The sequence below is a fragment of the Schistocerca serialis genome, chromosome 6 (genome assembly GCF_023864345.2).
Source record: "Schistocerca serialis cubense isolate TAMUIC-IGC-003099 chromosome 6, iqSchSeri2.2, whole genome shotgun sequence".
Lineage (NCBI taxonomy): Eukaryota > Metazoa > Arthropoda > Insecta > Orthoptera > Acrididae > Schistocerca > Schistocerca serialis.
Window position 1 is genome coordinate 335,640,618 of NC_064643.1, and position 27,680 is coordinate 335,668,297.

Consider the following 27,680-nt stretch of genomic DNA (forward strand, 5'->3'; position numbering starts at 1 on the left):
TTTTAGGCAGACTATAGTTTTCTGTTCTGCTTCTTCTTTTGTCTACTTTCATGTGACTGCACTCCTGTGAAAATCAAATGAAAACATCCTGTGAAAATCAAATGAAAACACTAACATAAAAAAGATTTATGAACAATGAATTGATGCCCAAGATGCAATTGTTAGATATGAAGCTAAAGTCTCTTTATACAAGTCTTATCATTTAGTAAATAAAAGTGAAAGCATACCTCGCTAAACATATACGTAATATGTACATTCTATTCAAGGCAATTCATAATTGTTGTTGATACTGTGGTTCAGTGGAATTTCACTTAAAAATAAAACTAATTCTAATTGCAACATATTGCTGAGATCATTTTGTAAGATGTGGCAAAATAGTGTTTGACAGAAACTAGTCTCTATGCATTTCTGATGCTCAGTGCTGGTAGGCTACAACATTATAGGACCATTACAGTGGAGGAGACAGTTTTACAAACTTTGGAAGACTAACGAGATACAAATACTTGCAAATTAGTTGTACACCATTATCACAGTTATCTTCATAAAGAACGCACATAAGGGCCGAACTTAGGCCTTGATTTTCAGCGCTGAAGAGTATTCTGAGGTTGGGTTCTGAATCGTCACATCACAGATCCATAATTTCTCAGCAGAGTACAAGCAAAGCACAAACTAATTTACTAGAAATGCCACTTCAACTTTCACAATTACCATATCTGGGCTAACACAATTCCGCTTGCTATAATGAAGGTCCATTTTCAGTATTAGCTCTTAATCATTGTTTGGACAGGAATCATTATGACTGTCTTTACACACTTTCAGCATCCAGTGAATCACTATCTCAATCAACATTATAGCAAACATTGGACTGAATGCAACAGACCTGTTGTTTTGCCATCTCAAACCCTGTGATTTTTTGCAAAAACAGACATAATGTCTTATGGGATAACAGCAATCAGTGATTTTATACTGTTACTTTAAATCCGTCTTGATTGCAAATTTTTTTTTTTTTTTTATTATTCATATGACCGGTTTCGGTTCATTCAGAACCATCTTCAGATCTGATATTTAAGTTACAGGAGTAACCCGTCCAATTCAGCAACTTTCACATGCTACGTCACAGATCAGATCTGAAGATGGTTCTGAATGAACCGAAACCGGTCATGTGAATAAAAAAAAAAAAAAAAAAATTTGCAATCAAGACGGATTTAAAGTAACAGTACAAACCCTGTGACTTCTGGTTTTGGGACACACACAAGGGCGTGTGCACTCCCAACTGCATAAGACAAGAGAACGTCTGTGGACTTAATAGTGTCTACTGCAAATAGGTTTCGAGGTGCGCTATAATTTTTCTGGTGTTTGTGTAAGTCCCATTTCACCACTTCGTAGACAACAACTGCAAATAAACCTGTAAATTTATCAATTTTGTAAGTGTTACAAACTACACACATTCTCTGAAATAGTACAAAAGTACACTATGTTGGCTGTAGAATACTTTTGAAATTATAAATTTGTGAAGTTAGGAAAATGCCTTGTGATAGCTACATGACCATAATCTGAAATAACTGTATTGATGTAAAATAGTTATTTAATAAATTTAAATCAGTTTACTAGTAGTGTATCTTTTTGTTATACTTTATTGCCTTGCATATTATCTAAAATGAATTATGTAATGAAACTGTAGTGCAGTTCCTGGTGAGTAGAATACTGTTGCGTAACTTAGTACCGTTCTTTGTCACTGCTGGTTTTTCTGTGTTGTTAAGTTAGTTAATATTTATAAAAATGCATTGCTGAGATCCAATAAAACAACCCAAACCTTTAAGGTTGCTTATCACGTTAATGTTTGTTGCTCTAGCAGAGAATTAATTTATTTGCAGGAACTGTGAGCGTTTAGATCTTTTGGTGTATAAAGAGCCAATTCAAAAACGTCAGAGTGCCAAGCTTAGAGTGGATCAACTGAAATATGATAACCAACATTTACAGGTACGTAAGCATCCAACATTAAAACATAATATTTGTCAAGTTATCATTGTTTATTGGCCTCTTTTGATCCCATGAGGTAAGCAGACTGGAGTTCTAAGAGTTGAAGGCACGAGAGGAAGTCATTAATTGAGAAGGGAAGTGTGACAGGGTTCTAATCTATCCCTCATGTATTCTATTCTGTCCATTGAGTAAACTGTAAAGGAAAGTAGGGAGAAATTCGGGAAAGCAGCTATGGTTTAGGAAGAAAAAGTGAAAGCTTTGAGGTTTGCCGATGACATTGTAATTGTTGGAGATAGGGCAGAGGACTTGGAAGATAAGTTGAATGGATAATTTCTTGAAAAGAAGTTATAAGATAAACACCAACAAAAGTAATACAAGGACAATGGATTGTACTCATATTAGGTGATGCTGAGGGAGTCAAATTAGAAAATTAACACTAGAAATAACAGATGAGCTTTGTTTCTTGCAATGGGAAAAAAAATACAAAAAACTGACAACTGAAGTATAAATACAGCAACGAAAGTCCTGGTGTAATGTAAATAATTTGAGTTGTTACCTTTACACTCAAACTATTTAATGTCAGATGTATAGTTAATATTAAATGTAAACTGGCTGTAGTAAGAAAAGCTTTCCTGAAAATTTGGTAACACTGCAAGTATTAGCTAGGAAGTATTTTCTGAAAGTATTTGGAGTGTAGCATTCTGTAGAAGCGAAGTGTGGACATCATATTGTATAGAATGAAGAGAATCAAAGCTTTCAAAATGTGGTGCTTAAAAAACCTCCTTTGACCAGTACTTCACTATCGCTCATTAGTCTGAGACCTGCACAAAATATGATTGTTAGGGGAGGTAGAGAGGATTTATAAGAGAACAGCATGTTTCATTACTGGTTCATTTAATAAGTGCGAAAGGATCACAGAGATTCTCGGTTATTCCAATGGCAGGTATTGCAAGAGAAGAGTTCTGCACCAAGGTTATGGTTAGAGCGTACTATTTCTAGAAGTTTGAGCCAATATGTTGCTTCCTCCTATGTATATCTCGCAAAAAGACCACGAAGGTGAAAATAGAGAGATCTGAGCTGTCAAAGAAGGGGGAGAAGTGACAGTGGCACACGAAGTATTCTCCACCACTCACCATAAGGTAGCTTGTGGAGTATAGATGTAGATGTGAAGAATGCTGACGATTAAGGATAGATCAGATAACTAATGAAGCAATAATGAATGGAATTGTGGGGAAAAGAGCTGTATCACGCAACTTGATGAAGTGAAGGATTGGGTTGGCAGGATAATCCCTGAGGCACCAAGGAATAGTCTGTTTGGTAATAGAGGGAAGTGTGTGTGAGAAAAAATATGTAGGGAGACCAAGGTTGGAATACAGTAGACAGGTTTAAATGGATGTAGGGTGCAGTAGGTATGCAGGTATGAAAAGACTTGCATGAGATACACCAGTGTGGAGAGGTGCATCAAATTAATACTTTTATTGATGACAGCAACAAGAGCTGTAGTTTTCAGTATGTCTTCTGTCATCGTAGTGTTTCAGCAAATAGAAGTCATGACTGAAAAAGTCAGTTTAAGCAGCCTCACAGGACTAAATGCCAGGAACTTGGTGAAGGTGGAACTAAAATGGTACATGCATGCAATTACTTCAACAGAATTAATAAACACACACACACACACACACACACACACACACACACACACACACACACACAGGCATTGAGAACTTGTTTGGATTGGATACAATTTACTCCACCCCTACAAGTGCACTCTTTGTTGAAGCACATGAACTTTCAGTCCATCTGTTCCGGTGTGTCACTGTGCCAAATTTCTGTTTGAAAGGAATCAGTATGATCCAACAATGTGAGAGTGAGTGCCTCAAACCTAATCATTCAGTGCTTAACTGGACACTTCTAGATCACTAGAACTCTTTCTCCTCTAGTCCAAGTGTGTTCAGACACTAGAGATATTTCAAGGAAGACCTTTAGAGCACCTAGAATAAACAGTTCTACTGTCCCATTTTCACAAAACTGGGCCAAGGTGAACAAAACTTAGGCACATTTTTTAGGATGTCTATACTGATGAGTTCAAAAAGAGTAAACATTTGGAATCATGTATTGCATACCATGTATGCAGAAGCCTGAGCGATTCAGATTACTAACACAGGCAAGTTTCACGACAGTGGAACTTGTTGTGACACTAGAAGCACTTTGTTTCTGCTCAGAGGTGACAGCACCTCTATACTTTCTACCAGTGGCTGTTTATCGGGTCTGAAAGTACTTAAAAATTTTAGCACCTGTGTGACTGAAAGCCCCATGTATACAGGATTATCGAAGTGCTGCAATTCATGCATTAAGAACGACTTTCCATTAATTTCGCTTAGGAGAAATCACACTGTGAGTTCACTGACAATGAAACTGTTAGCCACTTCACCAAAGAAGTTACTGTGACAGTATGTACCACCTGGACTGCAATCCCAAGTACAGACTACTGATATGTCCAAATAATGACTGGTATGTCCTACACAGATGCATGATAGAAGACTTGCTTTGGAATGGGAGGAAACAACAAAAGACAAAGGCAAGAAGTACACAATAATTCCCCCATCAGCTGCTGTTCCACGAAATCTCATACAAATTTGATGCTTGGTCCCCTCTAGTAGACTCATATTGAACCACAGGTGTTTCCATAAACATCTTCACAGGCTGTGCGTCACAGACACATGTTTCTGCTCTTTCGGAGAAGAAGAGGACGCAGGTGAATTTTTGTGTTTGGCTGCCCCAAACAATGTGAAAGAACTTTTGCAGCTTGGTCAACCATTGACAACTTGCCTGATGAGTTTATTAGCAACACAGGATCACAGACTTTTCTTCATGATGTACTGATTCACTGTTGCCGATCTAAGCCCAACGTATCACTGACGGTGGACTGCACAAAAGTGTTCCATAACTAGTGGTCAGTGACTATGTGTGTTCTGTCCACGTGTGTGTGCATGCAAATGAACAAGTATTTCCAACATGGATTCTTTATTGGTACCTGTATATTTTATGTATATTTGAGCTCGCTGTATGGTGTAGCTTGTGGCTAAGTAATTCAAGTAAGAAGGGAAAAAGCTAACACAATAGACTAAATGCAATAAATCTTGCACTAACAAGTAAAATTTTGTGTAATGGAAAATGTGAAATAGAAATTTACATTTTATGCTTTAAATGCTAAGAGAACACTACCATAAAGATGCAGCAGAACTCCAGTTTTTCATTTTTTTGCAATACTGCACCAAAAATTTGTAGCCTCTTTGAAAATCCGATAAGATCAATGCTAAAAAGTCCCTGCTTGCATGTTTCTTCCTAGTAAGGTTTACCTTAGTTGTACGTTCTTGCTCGACGTCTCGCTTGACTTCGTCTCATTTTCTTCCTATTGGCATTTGATGCGACTGACTGACTCATAAGTGGCACAAAAGACACAGTTCACACTATGGGTGGTGGCAGAGTTGCAGGAATATTTTAGGCCATTGCAGAGAGGGGAGACTTGAGAGAGGAAATGCTGACGTAATTCACAATCGGCATTGTCAACACAACCTGCAATGTTCAGCTTCACTACTCAGTTATGATATAACTACTGTTAGGTTGTGGCAGCAATGAGGACAATGGGACAGTCGACATGAAGTGTTCTGGACCAAGCCAATACATGATGAAGGGGCCCAGCCACCACCTTTTCTTGTGCCACTTGTAACTCAGTCTCATATTTTCTCATGTATTTCCAGTGTACTCTATTCAACAACACTGTTGATCGTCAGCCTTCTAAATTAACCTTCTATATTGCAAAACTGAGTCTTGAAGAATATGCTTGATCAGACTCGAGGAAACATCAGCTGTTTTGGGCCAGTGAGCTCTTATTGGCTGGCGACATACTACCTCACCCAACTGCCAGCACAGCCACCACACCACACCACACTAACATACACAATAAGTTTACAAACCTTATTCTACAAAACATTCCAAATTCCTAAAGTACTGCATTATTAAGAATAAACAGCCTAGAGCTATAAATTAAAGTCGGTGCGAGAATCCCATTCTCCTCCTCCTAGGTAGTAATTTACCCACACTTGTAATGTCAACCAACCCCCCCCCCACCCCCTCCCCCCCATGAACCATGGACCTTGCCGTCGGTGGGGAGGCTTGTGTGCCTCAACGATACAGATAGCCGTACCGTAGGTGCAACCACAACGGAGGGGTATCTGTTGAGAGGCCAGACAAACGTGTGGTTCCTGAAGAGGGGCAGCAGCCTTTTCAGTAGTTGCAGGGGCAACAGTCTGGATGACTGACTGATCTGGCCTTGTAACACTAACCAAAATGGCCTTGCTGTGCTGGTACTGCGAACGGCTGAAAGCAAGGGGAAACTACAGTCGTAATTTTTCCCGAGGGCATGCAGCTTTACTGTATGATTAAATGATGATGGCGTCCTCTTGGGTAAAATATTCCGGAGGTAAAATAGTCCCCCATTCGGATCTCTGGGCGGGGACTACTCAAGAGGACGTCGTTATCAGGAGAAAGAAAACTGGCGTTCTATGGATCAGTGTGTGGAATGTCAGATCGGGTAGGTAGGTTAGAAAATTTAAAAGGGGAAATGGATAGGTTAAAGTTAGATATAGTGGGAATTAGTGAAGTTCGGTGGCTGGAGAAACAAGACTTTTGGTCAGGTGAATACAGGGTTGTAAATACAAAATCAAATAGGGGTAATGCAGGAGTAGGTTTAATAATGACCAAAAAAATAGGAATATGGGTAAGCTACTACAAATAGCATAGTGAACCCATTATTGTGGCCAAGATAGACACGAAGCCCATGCCTACTACAGTAGTACAAGTTTATATGCCAACTAGCTCTGCAGATGATGAAGAAATGATGAGATAAAAGAAATTATTCAGGTAGTGAAGGGAGACAAAAATTTAATAGTCATGGGTGACTGGAATTCGAGAGTAGGAAAAGGGAGAGAAGGAAACATAGTAGGTGAATATGGATTGGGGCTAAGAAATGAAAGAGGAAGCCGCCTGGTAGAATTTTGCGCTGAGCATAACTTAATCATAGCTAACACTTGGTTCAAGAATCATAAAAGAAGGTTGTATACATGGAAGAATCCTGGAGTTACTAGAAGGTATCAGATAGATTATATAATGGTAAGACAGAGATTTAGGAACCAGGTTTTAAATTGTAAGACATTTCCAGGGGCAGATGTGGATTCTGACCACAATCTATTGGTTATGAACTGCAGATTGAAACTGAAGAAACTGCAAAAAGGTGGGAATTTAAGGAGATGGGACCTGGATAAACTGAAAGAACCAGAGGTTGTACAGAGTTTCAGGGAAAGCATAAGGGAACAATTGACAGGAATGGGGGAAAGAAATACAGTAGAAGAGGAATGGGTAGCTTTGAGGAATGAAATAGTGAAGGCAGCAGACGATAAAATAGGTAAAAAGACGAGGGCTAGTAGAAATCCTTGGGTAACAGAAGAAATATTGAATTTAATTGATGAAAGGAGAAAATATAAAAATGCAGTAAATGAAGCAGGCAAAAAGGAATACAAACATCTCAAAAATATCGACAGGAAGTGCAAAATGGCTAAGCAGGGATGGCTAGAGGACAAATGTAAGGATGTAGAGGCTTATCTCACTAGGGGTAAGATAGATACTGCCTACAGGAAAATTAAAGAGACCTTTGGAGAAAGGAGAACCACTTGCATGAATATCAAGAGCTTTGATGGAAACCCAGTTCTAAGGAAAGAAGGGAAAGCAGAAAAAAATGGTTCAAATGGCTCTGAGCACTATGGGACTTAACATCTATGGACATCAGTCCCCTACAACTTAGAACTACTTAAACCTAACTAACCTAAGGACAGCACACAACACCCAATCATCACGAGGCAGAGAAAATCCCTGACCCCGCCGGGAATCGAACCCGGGCGTGGGAAGCGAGATCGCTACCGCACGACCACGAGCTGCGGACTGCAAAGCAGAAAGGTGGAAGGAGTACATGGAGGGCCTATACAAGGGCGATGTACTGGAGGACAATATTATGGAAATGGAAGAGGATGTAGATGAAATGGGAGATAAGATACTGCTTGAAGAGTTTGACAGAGCACTGAAGGACCTGAGTCGAAACAAGGCCCCCGGAGTAGACAACATTCCATTAGAACTACTGACAGCCTTGGGAGAGCCAGTCCTGACAAAACTCTGCCATCTGGTGAGCAAGATTTATGAGGCAGGCGAAATTCCCTCAGACTTCAAGAAGAATATAAGAATTCCAATCCCAAAGAAAGCAGGTGTTGACAGATGTGAAAATTACAGAACTATCAGTTTAATAAGTCACAGCTGCAAAATACTAACGCGAATTCTTTACAGACGAATTGAAGAACTGATAGAAGCCGACCTCGGGGAAGATCAGTTTGGATTCCATAGAAATGTTGGAACACGTGAGGCAATACTGACCCTACGACTTATCTTAGAAGAAAGATTAAGGAAAGGCAAACCTATGTTTCTAGCATTTGTAGACTTAGAGAAAGCTTTTGACAATGTTGATTGGAATACTCTCTTTCAAATTCTGAAGGTGGCAGGGGTAAAATACAGGGAGCGAAAGGCTATTTACAATTTGTACAGAAAGCAGATGGCAGTTATTAGAGTTGAGGGGTATGAAAGGGAAGCAGTGGTTGGGAAGGGAGTGTGACAGGGTTGTAGCCTATCCCCGATGTTATTCAATCTATATATTGAGCAAGCAATAAAGGAAACAAAAGAAAATTTCGGAGTAGGTTTTAAAATCCATGGAGAAGAAATTAAAACTTTGAGGTTCGCCGATGACATTGTAATTCTGTCAGAGACAGCAAAGGACTTGGAAGAGCAGCTGAAGGGAATGGACAGTGTCTTGAAAGGAGGGTATAAGATGAACATCAACAAAAGCGAAACAAGGATAATGGAATGTAGTCGAATTAAATCGTGTGATGCTGAGGGAATCAGATTAGGAAATGAGACACTTAAAGTAGTAAAGGAGTTTTGCTATTTGGGGAGCAAAATAACTGATGATGGTCGAAGTAGAGAGGATATAAAATGTAGACTGGCAATGGCAAGGAAAGTGTTTCTGAAGAAGAAAAATTTGTTAACATCGAGTATAGATTTAAATGTCAGGAAGTCGTTTCTGAAAGTATTTGTATGGAGTGTAGCCATGTATGGAAGTGAAACGTGGACGATAAATAGTTTAGGCAAAAAGAGAATAGAAGCTTTTGAAATGTGGTGCTACAGAAGAGTGCTGAAGATTAGATGGGTAGATCACATAACTAATGAGGAGGTATTGAATAGAATCGGGGTGAAGAAGAGCATGTGGCACAACTTGACTAGAAGAAGGGATCGATCGGTTGGTAGGACATGTTCTGAGACATTGAGGGATCACCAATTTAGTATTGGAGGGCAGCGTGGAGGGTAAAAATCATAGAGGGAGACCAAGAGATGAATGCACTAAGCAGATTTAGAAGGATGTAGGCTGCAGTAGGTACTGGAAGATGAAGAAGCTTGCACAGGATAGAGTAGCATGAAGAACTGCATCAAACCAGTCTCAGGACTGAAGACCACAACAACAACGTAATGTCAAATGATGTAACCTGTAGGGTATGTTATTGAAAAGACTATCACTTTTGCTAATGATGTACGAGGTCATTGAGCCATTTCCCAACACACTACCGCCACAAATAATACCTTAAAACAGGCAGTTTTGAGGGTTCTTTCATTTTGTGTTCACCTCAGAAATAGCAAAATATTATAGGCTACGTGGTGAAATAAACTGAAGACTGTGAAATATGCCAATAGCTGTATAGCATCGTGACATTACGCTAATTCAGTGGCTTCCAGCATATAGAGTGATAAACAGCAAGTTTACTTGGCGGCTTGTTCCAAAGTATGGCTGATGTGATTGATGTCAGCAAATGGAGTGACAACAAATTCCACTTACTTTTAATTTATACAGTTATACCTCGAACGCCCTTCACTACTGTGAATCAGTTACAGTAGTTCTGTGTGAAGCCTGTTGACAGAATCCAGAATGTATTGTGCTTCTGCTGACTGCAGCCAATGTAAGCCACTCCATTTGCTATGTGCAGCAGCACATTACAGGATATGTTTAGTGAACAGTTGTTGCGGTTCTCAGTGGTGTTTAACGCATTGTGATGGCAGACAGATTGTTATAAATGTGGGTTGATGGGACAGAGAAATACTGAAAACATTGGTATAAATAAGTGCCACATGTGAAGGAAAGCTTGTGTGTGTATATATATGCTTTTACACCACAGCAAGTGACGAGTTCGAAGTGCAAATGACGCACGTTGGCAATACCACAGAATGCTCCACTTCGACTACTCAGCACGGTAAACAAGGAAAAGTTTGCAAGCAATACACTAGAGGTCACCAGAGTATGCTCCACTGCCATTGGCTATAGAAGGAAAACACTTGCCCCCACATGTTAGATTCCAATGCCCTTCACCGTGGTTCACAGCTTTGGGTTTAATTCACTATGTTCATCAATTTTTGCTTTCTTCTGAGTGAGTTTAAGGGAATGATCTCTTAAAAATGCTGTTTTGGCAGTGTGGTCAGAAAATAGCTTGATCATGTTGTACCCAGGTACCACTTTCGATTTTTTGGCAAGCTTTTATTTGGTGTTACACATCGATCTGATGAAATTCAGTACCACAAATTATTGCATAAACATTGTATTGTACACTTAATTTTACTCACTTATACATATTGTATACAATTTATTGGAGAGTTTTACAGTTTTAATAATATATGTCAATTACATATGTATTTACTCGTATTTTGGGGGTTTTAACATTTTCCTCAATTTTGCGTTTTTCAAGTCTGGACTGCACAAAAACGCAAAATATGGGTTTCACTGTGTTCACTGTCTGTACATAAAACAATGCATAGTTCATTTTGTTACACGGTTGCTTTTGTGTTGGCTGTCTTCTTAGTAACAACACACTTACCTGATGAAAAACGGTAGCAGCAGGTTAGATATTTTCATTGTGCTTTGTAGCTTAAGAGATTGATGTGTCCTGTGCTAATGGAGGAATGAAGCAGTGCTTTTCCTCCCTAACTCTTCTCTATTTGTAACAACAATATGAAAAGGATAAATTGTTACTCACCATGTAGACGAAGCAATGACTGGAGAGAGACACAGTGAAAAAATTATATTACTGCGTCGTGTCCTGAAGCAACTGACATTGATAAGTCCCTTCCCTTCCCTCTCCTTCCACCTTCAGTTTACATACAATCAAAAGAAAGACTGCTAGATATTATTAGCTGTTGGACTAAGCCCTCACCAGACGTAGAACACACACACACACACACACACACACACAAAGCCACTGCCGACACCATTGTTTACAAGTTGTATGCTCACCACATAGAGGTGGTGTTGGCAGCAGACAGGCACATTTAAAAGTAGACTGTTGCATATATGACAGCCTTCTTTTAAATGTGTCTGTCTGCAGTTCAGTGCCTTCTCTATGTTGTGATTAGCAGTCTGTCCTGTTATAACAGCCCGAATTTCCATTGCTTAAAAATAAGATGATCACTTTTTGTTGCATGATTATCATCAGTCAACATGTAACTGAATCCACATTGCTCATTCATCCATTTGTAGTCTGTTAATCTCATATTTTCCTTTGTGTGACACTACTAATATTTTTTGAGAATTAAATGTAGTTTGAAGGCCAAGATTGCAAACAAGAGCCTAGAAATATCTCCCAATTTTCTTAACAGTACACTGATAACAAGTGTCAATACTTAGGTAACACATAATTATTCAGTAAGAGACAAATTATAATGAATATTTGAGCAGTATGTTCTTTAATTGTCTTTGTTCTTCTATGGTGGATCTGATATGTCCTATTTTCTTCAGAAATGTTCTGTGCCCAAATTTCATAATCCCTCACATAGTAAATATTAATTTGTGTTTAAATCATCAGTTCAGTAGCAAGAAGCAGACTTTTGCAAATGATCCCTTTCTCCCTTCAGATAAGACATATAATGCTATTATCTTTCTTTTTGAATAAAAATTTACATTAAAAGAACATGTTCTTGACATAAAACTGATGTTAATAGTGTAGGAGGAGTAAATTAGTGTTAAAACGTTCCGTCGACAATGAGGTCATTAGTGACGGAGCAAACGGATTAGGGAAGGATGGGGAAGGAAATCGGCCGTTTCCTTTCAAAGGAACCATCCCGGCATTTGCCTGAAGTGATCTAGGGAAATCATGGAAAACCTAAATCAGGATAGCCGGACACGGGATTAAACCATCATCCTCCAGAATGCAAGTCCAGTGTGCTAACCACTGCGCGACCTCATTTGGTTGATGTTAATAGAACAGGGGTTTAGGATTTGAATTATTTAGGGGCCTAATGGAAAGAAAGTCCTCCTCCTCCTCCTCCTCTTCTTCTTCTTCTTCTTCTTCTTCTTCTTATTATTATTATTATTATTATTATTATTAGTAGTAGTAGTAGTAGTACTAGTAGCAGCAGCAGCAGTGAGACATATCTCCAGATAGTAAATAGTAGTGGTGGGAACTAAACTTGAAAAGTCTATTAAGGAAGTAACATGTTAGACTATTACGAAAATATTTGACTAGGGACAGTAAATTTATTAAAAAATAATAATTTCGTATCTATATTGTCACAGTTGAGAGTTAAACATTTTCAGTGTCTTGTAGTGTTGACAAATTCTGTCCGCATAACATTGTTGCACAAGGGTACAGACAGCTCTTTAAATTCTTCATTGGAGTCAGTGTTGGAGCCAAGCCACATTTCCAGGTGCTCGAAGGGGTGTAAATCAGATTTACGCTTCACTGTTGTGTACTACTCGTAAAACATTGCTTGGGAGTCAGAGCCAGGTATGAAGTTTTGCAGAAATTCAAACACCATCTAACAATAGAAATTATGTGTGCCTTCAAGTCAGAGCACAAACATGACAAGTGATTAAAAAAATGGAAGAGGACCCATTAATTGGTCCTAATTAATAAAGCAGATGTCAGGCAGGGGTGATAACACCTTCACTTGGCCTTGTTGAGAAAGAGTCTTGGAGGATGCAGCTAAAGACATGGCTCACATTTTAGCTGAAAACTTTTTTACTGTCACTGCATCGTCCAGACAGCCTTCTGAGTGCCAGATGTTCCTTAGGACTATGGAAATAAGGCAGTTCCATTTCTCTTGTGATGAGGTGGTCTACAATAACCCAGTCTGCATGTGGAAATTGGAACCACCTCTGTCTGCAACCATAGACACTGCTCCAGGACTGGAACACATTCATTATGCCATCCTCTGTTACCTGTGCCTGGAGCCCAAAGGCAAGCTCCTACTTTGTTTCAGTCAGATCTGGTTAGATGGATAACATGCCAGCACTTGGAAGGAGGCAATATTAATTCCATTGTGGAAACCAGGCAGGTACTGTACAAACCCTAACAATTACCAGAGTGTGGCCCATACCAGCTGTATGGATAAGATTCTCAAACATGTGCTCAACTGCCACCTCATCTGGCTCCTCAAATCCCAAGGTCAGCTGTGCTGCTCCCAGTGTGGTTTCAGATGCTACCATTCCATTCGTGACAGTCTAATCCTGCTGGAGATGGCAACAGAGGAGTCTGTCTTATGCTGAAACCATTCAGTCAGTGTGCTTTTTGACCTTCAACAAGTTCATGACACCACTCAGAGGTACAGCATCCTTCACCAGCTTCGTGAATGTGGACTATGCGGACATCTGCTGCTTCTTATCCAGTCCTTTCTCAAGGAAAGGTGCTTTTCGTGTTGTGTTGATGATACCTTGTCTGACAGCTTGTTCAAAGGAATGGGGTCCTCCAAGGCAATATACTCAGTGTCACGGTGTTTGCAATCACTGTCAATAGCATTTCAGCCAAGAGGCCTGTTAAACGCTCCTTGTTTGTGGATGACTTCGTGATCTTCTGCCCTTCTTCCAATCTTAAAATGACAATGAGACAACTACAGCTGGTCATAAGGACGTTGGAAGCTTGGGCCAATGAAATTGGTTATAGGTTCCTGCTGGGGGATTACTTGTGTCAATTTTAACTAGGCTTGTCAGAGTTTTAACCTACCAGAGTTTACAAAGGGGGACAATATTTTAAACTGTAAGAACAATGTGCACTTTTTGAGGCTGGGCACAAAATTAACCAGGCTCCCATACTGGAATGGCCCATGAACAAAGAGCATCAAATCATTAAATATTTTGAAATACCTCAGTGGAAAGGCATGGAGAACTGATTGTTTCCGCTTCCTGCAATTATATAGGGCATTTGTCAGGTCATGATGAGATTATGACAGCACTGTTTATGGACCAACATATGCATCCTACTTCATGATGTTAGACTCTGTCCACCATGTTGGCATGGGTGGAAGCCTGAGAACATTTTAATTAATTCATTGTTATCCACAGCTAAAATCTATAAAGATTGGCAGTGTGGAGCATGGCCCCCTCCCCCTCACACTTCCCCATTACTCATTCTCCTTGCGCAGACCATCTGCAGACACAACGCACACTATAGATCTACAAAGTATTGGAAGCGATCCAGAGGATGTTAGAAGCATGGCAGGTTGACAATATTTATTGAAGCAAGGATATTTGTAGAGATGTTTCCCAGACTGTGCCAGAGTATCACACTTTAGTTACTGCTATTAAAACTAAGGTCAAGTTTTGTGCTGCCACAAGGTATTAATTGAGAGTGACATTTGGAAACTTCATTTCATGAGCACCATTACCACCACTTCTCCTACTTGCACAGTCCTATTACACAGAGTTCTCTCTCTTAATCTTGAGGTGCCTCTTGCTTCACTGGGAAGTGTGCTGTTCAACCAGATCCAACTTTTCATAACCTCTTGGGCGTTAATAGCTGGGTTACAGACCTTATCCGTAAGTGTGACTGCACTAGACATGAGACACTAAAAACATTTACTATTTATTCCAAGATTTTGTTATTCGATAGGTAACATTTGCACCTGCAGCTTGGTCATTTGATATTAATAATCATAGATATTTGAAACTGCTAATCCTTAGTTATTTTTGTTCTTTTTGATGGACATAGTCATTGGGTAGGCTGTGTGTAGTGGTATCAATATTCTGTTTGAGGTTTGTTTGTTTATTTATTTACATATCTGGTTCTGTAGGATCAAATGCAGATTGGATTTCTGCTAAGTATTAAGTGAATGAAAGCTGCTAATTCTTGGGAATAAACTGATATTGTCAACAAGAAATGTCAGTAAAGAATATATGTATTGAGAGGGCAATGTCAAAATACCCAGACTAGTGAATAGGGGCTGACAAGAGGTTCGCAAACTGCCAGTTTCTGAGCCAAAAATATCCATTTAGACTGGGAAGAGTTACACCCAAATATAATACCATACGACATAAGTGAATGAAAATAAGCAAAGTAGAATTAATTTTTGTGTCGAACAATCACTTACTTCAGATACCCTTCAAATAGTAAAAATGGAAGCATTAAGTCTTTGAACAAGATCCTGAATGTGGGCTTTCCATGACACTTCACTGTCTATCTGAAAACCTAGAAATTTGAACTGTTCAGTTTCACTAACCATAAGCCCATTCTGTGAAATTAAAATGTTGGGTTTTGTTGAACTGTGTTAGTTTATTTTCTTCAAGCCATGAAATTGTGTCATGAACTGCTATGTGAAACAGAGCACACCACATCCTTTATTACGAAGCTAGTGTCATAGAGGGCATATCATTTATACAAGTAAGGAAAAGGAGTGGCCTCTGGGACACCCCCCTCCCCCCCCTCCCCCTCCCCCCTCCCATTTGGCCCTACCCCACTCAGACCTTACACCACAGCCATTCTCAACACTGTTAATAATGACCTTTTGCGGTCTGTTGTTAAAGTAAGAGGTGAACCAGATGTGAGCTACTCCCCATATTCCACAATGGTCCAACATCTGGAGCAATATTTTGTAAATAACACAATGAAATGCCTTAGTTAAATAAAAAAATGTGCCTAGCGTTTGAAACCTTTTGTTTAATCCATCTAGTACCCCACAGAGAAAAGAGAATATAGCATTTTCAGTTGTTAAACAACTTCTAAAGCCAAACTGTACATTTGATAGCAAATAATGTGACATAAAATGATCAATTATCCTTACATACACAGCCTTTTCAACAACTTTAGCAAACACTGATGGCATAGAAATAGGTCTAAAATTGTCTGCATTATCCCTTTCTCCCTTTTTATAAAGCGGCTTTACTACTCAGTACATTAATTGTTAAGGAAACTGACCATTCTTAAAGGAAAAATTACAATTTTGGCTAAGTATTGGGCTAACATGTGCAGCACAGTACTTTAATATTCTACTAGGCACTCCATCGTATCCATGAAAGCAATGCTCAGAAAATGATTGTTAAATACTGTACATATATCTGACTCATCAGTAACAATTGTTTTTACCACAAACTGACTTTATATTGTCCACCTTACGCTGCTGACCAGACACTTCATTCACAGCTGACCATATGGTTTTAATGTTATCCTGTGAATTAGCTATTGTGTTTGCGTACCATGTACTCTTTGCCTTCCTAATAACATTTTTAAGCATGTTACAATACTGTTTGTAATGGGCTACTGTAGCTTGAATGTGACTACTAACATTTTGATATAATTGCCGCTTTGTTCTACTTGATATCCTTATCCCACTAATCATCCACCCAGGCTACCTTTTACTGCTGCTACCCTGTTTAGAACATCCTAATGGAAAGCAACTCTCAAAGAGCATGAGAAATATGTTAAGGGAAGCATTATATTTGTCATCTATGTTATTGGCACTATACACATCCTGCCACTCTTGTTCCTCAATGAGGTTTAAAAAACACCCTATTGCCATTGGATTAGCTTTCCTACATTGTTTGTAATGTGACATTTGTTTAAGTACAAAAGCCTTTTAGTGTTAAAATTTGTGCATCATGGTCTGAAGGGCCAATCACACTTTTACTAACATAATGCCCATCTAGTAATGAAGAATGAATAAAAATATTGTCTATGGCTATGCCCCTGTACCTTAGTTAGAAAAAACACAATCTGCATCAGATCCTATGAGTTTAGGAGATCTACCAGCATCCTTCTTCTTGCACAATCATATAAAAATTAATATTGAAGTCACAATATATAACTAATTTTTGGTACTTCCTATAAAGTAAACCAAGAACCCTCTCTAGCTTGAGCAGAAATGCTCTGAAGTCACATTTAGGGGACCTATAATCAACAACAATTAGAAGTTTAGTTTCACTAAATTCAACTGCCCCTGCACTACATTCAAATATCTGGTCAGTGCGGTGCCGTGATATGTCTATAGACTCAAATGGGATTCTGTTTTTTACATACATGGGCACTCCCCAACTCCACAAGGAACTCCTTGAAAAACAGCCAGCTAATCTGCATCCTGGTAAAGGAAGCTTCTGAATTGCCAAGTTATTTATGTAGTGCTCTGATACACCAATAATTTCAGAGTCAACATGTATGAGCAGTTCACTAACTTTACCTCAATACCTCTTATATTCTGATGAAATATGCTAATTCCTTGGAAACATGACAACTTCCTTTAAGCAGGTATAAAAAAAAAAAAAAAAAAAAAAAAAGTGCAGCTGTAACACAAACTACTACAGGAATTTTTTCATGAGTGATTCCACTACCACCATCCACTGCACTGTCACCTGTAAGCTTGCCAGCCTCCCCTTCCTGTAACTATTGAGGTGCAGGCCATGTCTAGCGAAAACAAATCTACTGATAGACTCAACTGGCACCAATGCAATGTGACCCATGCCCTCTGCCATCAGTGCCTTCCCAGTCCCACATTAACGTGCCTAACAGCTGCATTAAGATAAGCCTGATCATGACACTGAAACAGTTGCAGGAAATGCACATTACTGCCACCATTTTGAGTAGCTATCTTTACTGGGCCACCACCTACACCATATTCCCCATCCTTACCAAGACCATTCCCTGCTCCACCCACAATCACTACCTGATACTCTTTTGTAAAATTCCTATATAACTCCACTATGCTGTCAGTGACCTGAGCCAAACCTGCACTAGGCTTCACAATGCTGGTGACCTGGAATTCACTCCCCAACACTTCCTGCACTGCTGGCCCACACATCTACCATGTGAACTGCCTACCAGCAGAACCTTCTTCTTTCTGTTAAATTTTGCAACTGGCTTAGGCCTCCTAACTACTAGGTCTACTGATATGCATGCCAACACTCACTAATACGTCTCTAGTGCCCATTAAATTTCTTGTTTATCTTCTGATATCAATACTGCACCACAAGCACACAAAAGATTCTAAGGGATGGGTTTCTGTATTGATACTGAGCATCGTGGTGCAGTGGTAAAACACTGAACTCACATTTGGGAGAACATCAATTAAAACCCCCAATCCATCCATCCATCCAGATTGGGGTTTCCTATGGTTTCCCTAAATCACTTAAGGCAAATCCCAAGATGATTCCTCAGTAGCTTCATTGACACACTCTGATTGCCCTGGTGGGCTTCTGAGGCCTCTCTAGGTATGGTTTCCCATTTCTGCAACAATAATAACATAATATTCATGCAAAGATGTACTCTCAGAGACTGCCATATAAATGATTGAAGACTGTCTTTAGATACAGCTAACAACACTGGGAATACAGTTGATCATTTTTCCTGTAACACTTGACTTAGGTATTGTCTGTAGCTCAGCAGACAATAGTAGCGTCCAGTACAACATGTCCATTTAATATAATCTCCAGACAGAGAAGCCAACAATTAAGTCATTCTTACTTCCTGCTACCGAGTTAAGATAAGGAGTAATTTTAATCTGCCTTTAGATTGTGCATTGCTCTCGGAATACAGGATCCTTCTATCATGCGAAGACCAACCAGTATGCAGATTTCTTTACGCCACACTTAACAGAATCAAGCAAAGTAGGGTTGAGGTTGGAATATCAACAATATTATGGAAAGGACAGATTGCTATTCGCCATAAAGATGACACATTGAGTCGCAGGCATGTACAACAAGAAGACTGTTACACATTGACCTTTCAGCCAAAGCCTTCTTCACAGACTACATCTACATCTACATTTATACTCCGCAAGCCACCCAACGGTGTGTGGCGGAGGGCACTTTACGTGCCACTGTCATTACCTCCCTTTCCTGTTCGTCGCGTATGGTTCGAAGGAAGAACGACTGTCTGAAAGCCTCTGTGCGCGCTGTAATCTCTCTAATTTTACATTCGTGATCTCCTCTGGAGGTATAAGTAGGGAGAAGCAATATATTCGATACCTCATCCAGAAACGCACCCTCTCGAAACCTGGCGAGCAAGCTACACCGCGATGCAGAGCGCCTCTCTTGCAGAGTCTGCCACTTGAGTTTGCTAAACATCTCCGTAACGCTATCACGGTTACCAAATAACCCTGTGACGAAACGTGCCGCTCTTCTTTGGATCTTCTCTATCTCCTCCGTCAACCCGATCTGGTACGGATCCCACACTGATGAGCAATACTCAAGTATAGGTCGAACGAGTGTTTTGTAAGCCACCTCCTTTGTTGATGGACTACATTTTCTAAGGACTCTCCCAATGAATCTCAACCTGGTACCCGCTTTACCAACAATTAATTTTATATGATCGTTCCACTTCAAATCGTTCCGCACGCACACTCCCGAGAGAGAAACACACACAAACAAGTCCACCTCATGCACATGACCACTATCTCTGGCCATTTTGGTGAGAATGCAAAGTGTTGCACTAACCCCCCCCCCTACATGTACTCTGCCCTCCCGTTTCCCTGCCCCCACCTCAGATTGCCCCTTCCACTCGATGTGACACAGTGCATTGTGACTGAAGTGGCAGGTGTGTGTGTGTGTGTGTGTGTGTGTGTGTGTGTGTGTGTGTGTGTGTTTTTTTTTTTTACTTTCGTAAGACGACTTCGGCCAAAAGCACAATGTGTATCAGTCTTTTTAGTGTGCCTATGTGCAACTAAATGTGTCATCTTTACAGTATCAATCCATCATTTTATAATATTATTGACACTGTAACAGAATGTGTCTTGTCTTGGTGGAGCAGCCAGTTCTGCATCTGATCTGCCTACTTTAGGTGGCAGTGATGTGAATGTGGTGCACGTTTCAAGCTTTTGTGTTATTTCTGACCTGTATAAGTTGTTAGATAGAAGGCTTCAGTGTGTTTTAGGGATGGCTGGCTCATCCCTTTTTTCCTCCGTGACCAGCTAACCCACACCCCACTTTTAGATTATTTTTTTCTACTGTGCTGTTATTCTGCTTGTATTTTAACATGAAATTTTCATAAGCTTGTGTTTGAATATGATTGTGAAAATTGGACAGAGAGGTTTGGATCTCAGCTAAGTACTTTGCCCCTTAAAACATAAATTTAAATGTTTTCACTATAATCATTTTAATATATTTTAGTAAGAGTATTGATACCACAATGTTGCATGCCCAAATACAACAACAACAAGCAGAGAGAGCTTTTCTTTATTAAGATTTTCTGTAACTTATCTAGAACTAAATGCAATGTGTGAACTCTTAAATATTCTTAAACGGTTTCAATAAAGCAACATTAACATGTCCTACTGATGTGTTGCAGGCTGGACTACAGATGTTTCAGCAACGGCAGCGGCAGCGTGCACAAGAAGAAAGGGAGAGGGAAGAATTATTGAGCAGAAGATTTACACAAAATTCTAGTGAAGCAGACACTTCTATATTTATTGACTATTCAGTTCAGCACAATATGTCTCTTCAGGTAACAGAGATATCTTGATTCATACTTTTTTTTCTTTTCAAAAACCTCATCCTATAATGTTCATGAACTAATAAACTATGCATATATGCTTGCATAATATAATGCTCCTTACTGCTGCCAATATTTAACGCTTATTTTCACCTCACTTGGATGAAGTACATTACTGATTGACTAGTGGATTTTCCTGATATTCATTCCTTGAGATTGAAACAGAATATTTTCTGTTCTTTCCACAGAATTCCAATCGAGGTGTGGATGACATGCTGAGAACTGGCTCTGTGATTCTTGAGAATTTAAAAGATCAGCGGTCAACATTGAAAGGTGCCCAGAAACGCTTATTTGACATTGCCAATACTCTCGGACTTTCAAATACAACAATGAGGTTAATTGAACGACGAGTGTCACAGGATAAAGTTATTCTTGTAGGCGGCATGGTGTTTACTGTTATTGTTATTATTATTGTTATATTCTATTTTCTGTGAATTTTGTTTGACAAAGCCCACCGCTTGATTTTAGTTAAACCTTTTTGAGCAAGTAGGCACACATGCTACGTGCATGTTAGAATTTATTTTGCCATCCATTAAAGTTACCAGCTATTCTCATTTTATGTTTAGTTCAGGATCACATAAGTGGGGCCATGTAGGAAAAAAAAGACTATGTTTCAGAGAGAATGGTAATATTTGCATTTAAATATGTGTGCTGGATGTTCCTTTGTACAGTGATATATATATTCATACTTGCCTAGGGAACATATGTACTGGAGGGGTGAGTTCATTATTAATTATTTTATGAATCAGAATTTTTTTTACAAAATAAAAACAATATTTTTGAATATTTTAGTTCTGTGTATGTTTGTCAGTGTGTGTGAATCCACCCCTTACATGCCACATGTATTTCATCATCGTTGTGGCATGGACGGCTGAGATGTTGGTGAAGATACTAAAAAGAGTGGTAAAGTGAAGCAAACTTGTTAATTATTGGTTCCTTCATCTATCAGACATTGGTGTGCTCTCCCTCTCCCCCCTGTGTGTGGTGAGTAACAATATCTCCTAATTAACATAGTTATTCCATACCAGATTTTCCATTATTTGATTAGTTACTTTCAATGTGATTAAAGTAAATGTCGGTAATGATCATCAGATGTAGCAAATTTACTACTGCTGCAATTCTTTTTTTGAGCACACTTTAAGTCAGTCAGCTGAAGGTAATTGGATACATCAGCAGGCAAGATCTAGAACTTGTCCACTTCTAGAGTAAGTGCATAGACAATAGAGTATACTTAGTAAATAATAAATTGTCTGTTGCACAACTCACGTTGCAAGCAAATGGGTGGGCACAAAATGAAGCCAGGAAGTGTACACATTAGGCTGAAAGGACAATGATGCTGTTCTTGTCGTGTCTGGCTGCAACCTTCCTTTTCCTCCTCTCCCCACCCCACCCCTTTCTAGACTCGGTGTACTAGGCAGGAGTTGGTTGGTTGACTGATCTGGGGGAGGGGGCAAACTGCAAGGTCATTGGTCCCGTCAGATTAGGGAAGGAAGTCGGCTGTGCCCTGTCAAAGAAACCATCCTGGCATTTGTCTGAAGCAATTTAGGGAAATGACACAAAATCTAAATCAGGATGGCTGGATGCAGGTTTGAACCATCGTCCTCCTGAATGTGAGTCCAGTGTGCCACCTCGCTCGGTCTAGGCAAGAGTATTTATACTGTCATGGCTTTAAGTAATGTACTGCCTCATACTCCTAGTAGATTTAACTATTCTCACAGGAGTACCAAGTAAGCAGGGACCTACAATTGGCTCTCATTAGATGCTCCAATGATCCAGAATGCCACTCAGTCGACGGGACACCAATGATGCTGGATATGTTGACAGCTCTATTTCCCAAAGTGTTATAGTACAAAAACAAGAGTGCATATCATTCCAGGTGTTTATATTAAGCTATTGATATTTTTATGTACATACCTGAACACTTAAGTGGCTTCATTTGAGCAAAATCCTTTTCTTCTTGCTTAGGAACAAGAAGAAATTGCAAGGAGCTAGATCTAGGTGTGGCAGCAGTTTCATTACACAATTCATGCAGTTCTGTCTCAACAACTTCAGATGAATGCGCAGGCATGTTGTCACATAAAACAGTACTTACTTCTTGGCCAAATAGGGCTAGGTTTTCTTTAGTTCTTGTCAGAGAGGTCCAGTATAGATCAATGTTTGCTCCTTTTTTTCCGACTTAACAGATTGCCGCACATGAATGTAACACAAACATATGTTAGAGCAATACAGGGGTACTTACTGAATTGTCCTCATAATGGCTGCTGTACATGCTTCCTCATGGTGCTGCCTTCCTCCAATTGTAGCAATCCCCTCTCACTGTGGAGCTCGAGCTTCAAACTTGCCATTTAATTGTTATTTTGACGTATTTCTGTGATCAGTTAAAAAAGACCTTTTGTATATATGACCAGTCTTTTGGCTACTACTGGAAGTGGTTAATATACTTGTAATTGTATGAAATGCACTTAAAATGGTGACCAAAATATTGTTCCTCCAGATTATAACATGACACACAACCTGTCTAGAATAACTTTATTGCAAAAAAATGGATGATAGTTCTTGTGCAGAAAAGAAGCACATCTAAAATATAGTAACTGATTCAATTAAATGTAGATACATCATCATTTTTCTTCTTTAAATTTGTGATAAATAAAAATAGTGGCAGAAATTCTCAAAACAGTCAGTATAACAAAGATAGAACATTGCAGCTATTAGATTTCTGTGCACTCAGTTTAACTGCTAATGAACATCATTTGATACTGGTAAGTCTTTCGATACTGGTTTCTTCGTTAATGAGTGTTTCACTGTCATTGTTTCTCTTCTTATCATGTCCAGCAATACTTTGGAACTCTCCAATATCTAAAAACAGACATATTTTAATGGTAAATAAAGGTATGTATAGAATGTCACTTTGCACAAAAAAAGCCTGGACAGAGAGAATTAACACATTTACAAATTTATGAAGTGCAAACTCAGTAATGTAATGCACTATTTATGCCAAACTGAAGAAATTACGTGTATACATATGACTAGCTTTATGAGCTTGCAACATTAATTCACGATTGACTGAGATAAGCTTTGAATATGTTAGTAGTGCCAGATTATGGAAAATTATTGATGTGTTCTTGGGTATCTGCTCCTTCTGTCTGCACTAAGTTTCTGTTCATATGTGTCGACTGTGATTTGGTTGTATGTATTTTAGCAACTAATCTGAAGCTCATATTGACTTAGGTATAATATCAAACCAAAAACTGTAATGAGTTATTAAATAAACAGGGAATACTAGTAGTGATTACTGAAAAGGGTATCCTCATAACACATCACTACTTGAACATTTGACATACCACCGCAATGAAACAACTGTGATATATTTAGATTTTACCGGCTGTGCATGGGTATTTGCTCATAATATTTCATCAGATTCTTAACATAATTATTTTCCTTGCTATAGCAAATGAAATAATACGCCATTCAGGATAGCCAATTACAAATATCAAGACCATCTCCTTGCAGTGAAATATGTACATTCTTGTGAGATGATAGTCTGCATTAAAGCATCACACACAAAGAAAAAGAAAAAAATCAAAAGTTAGGACAACAAAAACATTTCAAACTAAAAATTTATACAGACATTTCTCACTTGTACATCATTGTGTTCCCTCCAATGTTATGTAGCAGCCCTTTTGAAGGTTCAGATGTATTAACTTTGTTGCAACACAGGACAAAGATGTTGGCTTTAAGCTGCATTCCTCATCTTGACATACTCAAATTTAACAGAAAAGTCCTCTGGTACTACTATTTTCTCAATAACTGACCAAAAGGCTACAAATACACCATACACGACACCTATGCAATATACCAGCAAGTAATACTACCATGACAAATATTATTTTTGAAAAAAATGTTTCATAGCATAAAAATATTACTCACATGACCTGTGTGACATGCAACAAAAAAGTAAATAAGTAATTATGGTTCCTGCAGTGCAAAAATTGCTACACATTCACACATTATCTTCCCAACATTTATTTCTTATAAAATACATTTTTTTTCAATCTTTATAAAAACCCAATTCTGTATGTTTGGAAACACTTTTCTCAAATTCACACTTAGCTAATGACATAAGACTGTTCCATACATTATGGTACATTTCACATGTAATGACACAAATGTAGCTTTTCCAACCACATTTTCTTGGAACCTTAAATAAAATTTAAAAAAGTCAATAAAAACAGTAAACATGCTTAGCAATAACTAAAAACAAGTATTAATTATTCCAAAAACTGAACATCTACAGTGCTTGAAGGAACTTGAGAGACTGAAGCAAGCGAGTTCAAATGTATAACTCTGAACACAAGATGGTATCACAGCTCACAGAAGACCTATGAAATTGATTTATAGAATAATTAATTGAACGAGAAAACATCCTATAGGGGTTCTACCGGTGAAATAGATATTGTCATAGTTCTATCTGCTTTTGAATGTAATCATGGAAGAAAGCACCAACTATCTGTTGGATAACAGACCTACCTACTCCGCTTGCACTGTCAAAGGCAGTCAAATGCACAAATATTTGTAAAAAATTGCAATACCCAGAAAGAAAGGAAAAGAAAAAAAACCACAAAACAGAATAGGAATCAAAAACATTGGAGGGTATGTAGAAGGCCCTCACGTGCAATTGGAGAAGTAAGATTTACACCCAGCTTGAACTGTAAGGCACAGTCAAACAAAGTGAAAACATGGAAGCAGGTGCCAGTAAGCCTCCTCAGCATCAAAGGGTGCAATAACAGGATGGCAGTCCAAACAGATTTGAGTGATCAATCACTCAGAAATGGGTTTGTTGTAACATTATATTTTTGTTTGTACAGGGCATCTCTGGCACAGCAAATAGTCCTGCATGAATGGAAAAACATGAAGTCGTATCTATACACAAAAAAGAACAAATGCACAGAATTACTGCTCAATATCGTCTATGTCAATCTCTTGCAGGACCCTTGAGCTTATTTTACATTCAAACGTTATGACAGTCCACAGGGAAAGAAGTTTCTCTCAAAGAATTGGCATGTATTTAGTTAAAACTGATAATGTGAAAAACAGCTTACTTTATTCCTGCAAAATGTTTTAAAAATAGTACTTGCAGGCAAACAGGTAGTCTTCTGAGATTTCTGAAAGGTGTTTGACGCTGTACCACAGTATCGACCAATAACCAAGAAACTATCATCTGGAGTGATGCGACAGACTCGAATTTTTTGACTAACAGAACTTAGTATGTTATACTGTGAATGTTCAACAGAAATTAAATTAGCATCAGGCAGGTCCCAAAGAAGCATAACTCTGTTTTCATTAAACATAAACAGTTTACAAGATGGGGTCAACTGCACTATCAGACTGTTTGTCAACAATGTTGTTGGCTGCAGGATAGTATTGCCATAGGGCAACAAATTTAGAAAGACTTGGACAAAAATTTCAATTTATTTAGTGAAGGGCAACTATCTCCAACTGTGGATAAATGCAAAATAAATACCAGAGAGAGAGAGCCCAACAGTATTCAATTACAAAATCAGTTGTAAGCATGTGGGGCATTTCATATCATTGTAATATTTAGGGATAATAATAGGGAGCAATATAAAATGTGACGAATAGGTAAAATTGTTAACAGACAAGGTGAACGAAAACTTATGATTTGTAGGAGGGGCTCTGTGAAAGAGCAGTGTATCTGTGAAGAAAATCACATACAAAACACTAGCATGATCAATTTTGTAGTATTGCTGTAGTGTTTAGTGTCCAGGAGTACAAATATTGAGAGCTCAGGTGGCAGACCAATATTAAAGAAAGAAAGGAAGGCTGAAAGGTGGAAGGAATACACAGAGGCATCCCATGGGGCTCACCACTCTTTGGTGAGTTCGTACTTGGGTACCACGGGACCCCAGACTTTGCAGTTGAAAGGAGCACGCCACTGGAGATGCTGGCAATCAAGAGGGATATTTTCTTTTTGCAATGAGCCAGTCGCCATCTCAGTCTACATCTACTAAACGTAAATAGAATGAGGGTAAAGATTCAAAGACTTTCCCAGCTGCACCTTGGTTCCTCGTGGTATCACGTACTGAAGGAGGTCAAGTCCTTTGCTACAGTTAATCCATTTATTATTCAGGAAGGTGTTGATGCAATTGCAGGCTGTGTGAAAGCCTGCTTGCTTTTGGAGACCAATCGTGATTTTCAAGCCCAACAACTGCTTGCAGCTTCGCTCCTCCACAGGTGTCCTATTAGTTTTGGGGCCCATCGTATGCTGAATTCTTCACATGGTCTTTCTTACACAACTGCTTGATGATCTGACTGGGGACATCTCTCTGATCAGGGCATCACTGCGGTCCATTGGGTAATAAAAAAGGTTGATGCAGACTTGGTGCCTACATGCAGTCTTTTTCTGACATTTGATAGAGTAGTGCTTCCATTGAAGTTTAAGGCAGGCTACGAAGTCATCACAGCCTGACTGTACATTGTAAACTTGATGCATTGTTACCACTGTCAAGGTTATAACCAAATTTGCGTGTCCTGTCAAAACCTGGCCAAATGTGTTACTTGTGGTAAAAACACTGAAGAGGACGACTGCCCGCCTCCTCCGCCTCCCCACTGTATCAATTGTAATAGCAACCATGCCGCCTCATCCCGAGAATGCCTCACGTATCTCAATGAGCAGGCCATCCAGGAAATCGGGGTGAAGGAAAAAGTACCCTATTCTGTAACTCACAAGTAGTTGGCTAGTTGAAAGCCCTTTTACCATCCAGCACTTACAGTAACGTTCTTGCCAAGCCTTGCTCCACA

The 27,680-nt window shown here is 39.0% G+C and overlaps 2 protein-coding genes across 3 annotated transcripts in view; one reads left to right on the plus strand and one right to left on the minus strand.

Moving 5' to 3' along the window:
- Positions 1-21,652, plus strand: part of LOC126484474 (probable Golgi SNAP receptor complex member 2) — a 32,256-nt gene extending 10,604 nt beyond the window's left edge. Inside the window, exons 2-4 of the mRNA XM_050108000.1 lie at positions 1,875-1,980; positions 20,658-20,813; positions 21,050-21,652. Of these exons, the coding sequence (XP_049963957.1) occupies positions 1,875-1,980; positions 20,658-20,813; positions 21,050-21,295 (508 nt within the window). The 3' untranslated portion in view covers positions 21,296-21,652. The remainder of the gene's footprint in view (positions 1-1,874; positions 1,981-20,657; positions 20,814-21,049) is intronic.
- Positions 21,653-23,397: 1,745 nt separating this feature from the next.
- Positions 23,398-27,680, minus strand: part of LOC126484475 (Sjoegren syndrome nuclear autoantigen 1 homolog) — a 46,773-nt gene continuing 42,490 nt past the window's right edge. The window contains exon 3 of one of the 2 annotated variants that reach the window (XM_050108002.1): positions 23,398-23,717. In XM_050108002.1, the coding sequence (XP_049963959.1) occupies positions 23,598-23,717 (120 nt within the window). In that variant the 3' untranslated portion in view covers positions 23,398-23,597. The remainder of the gene's footprint in view (positions 23,718-27,680) is intronic. The other variant, XM_050108001.1, reaches the window with a different exon arrangement.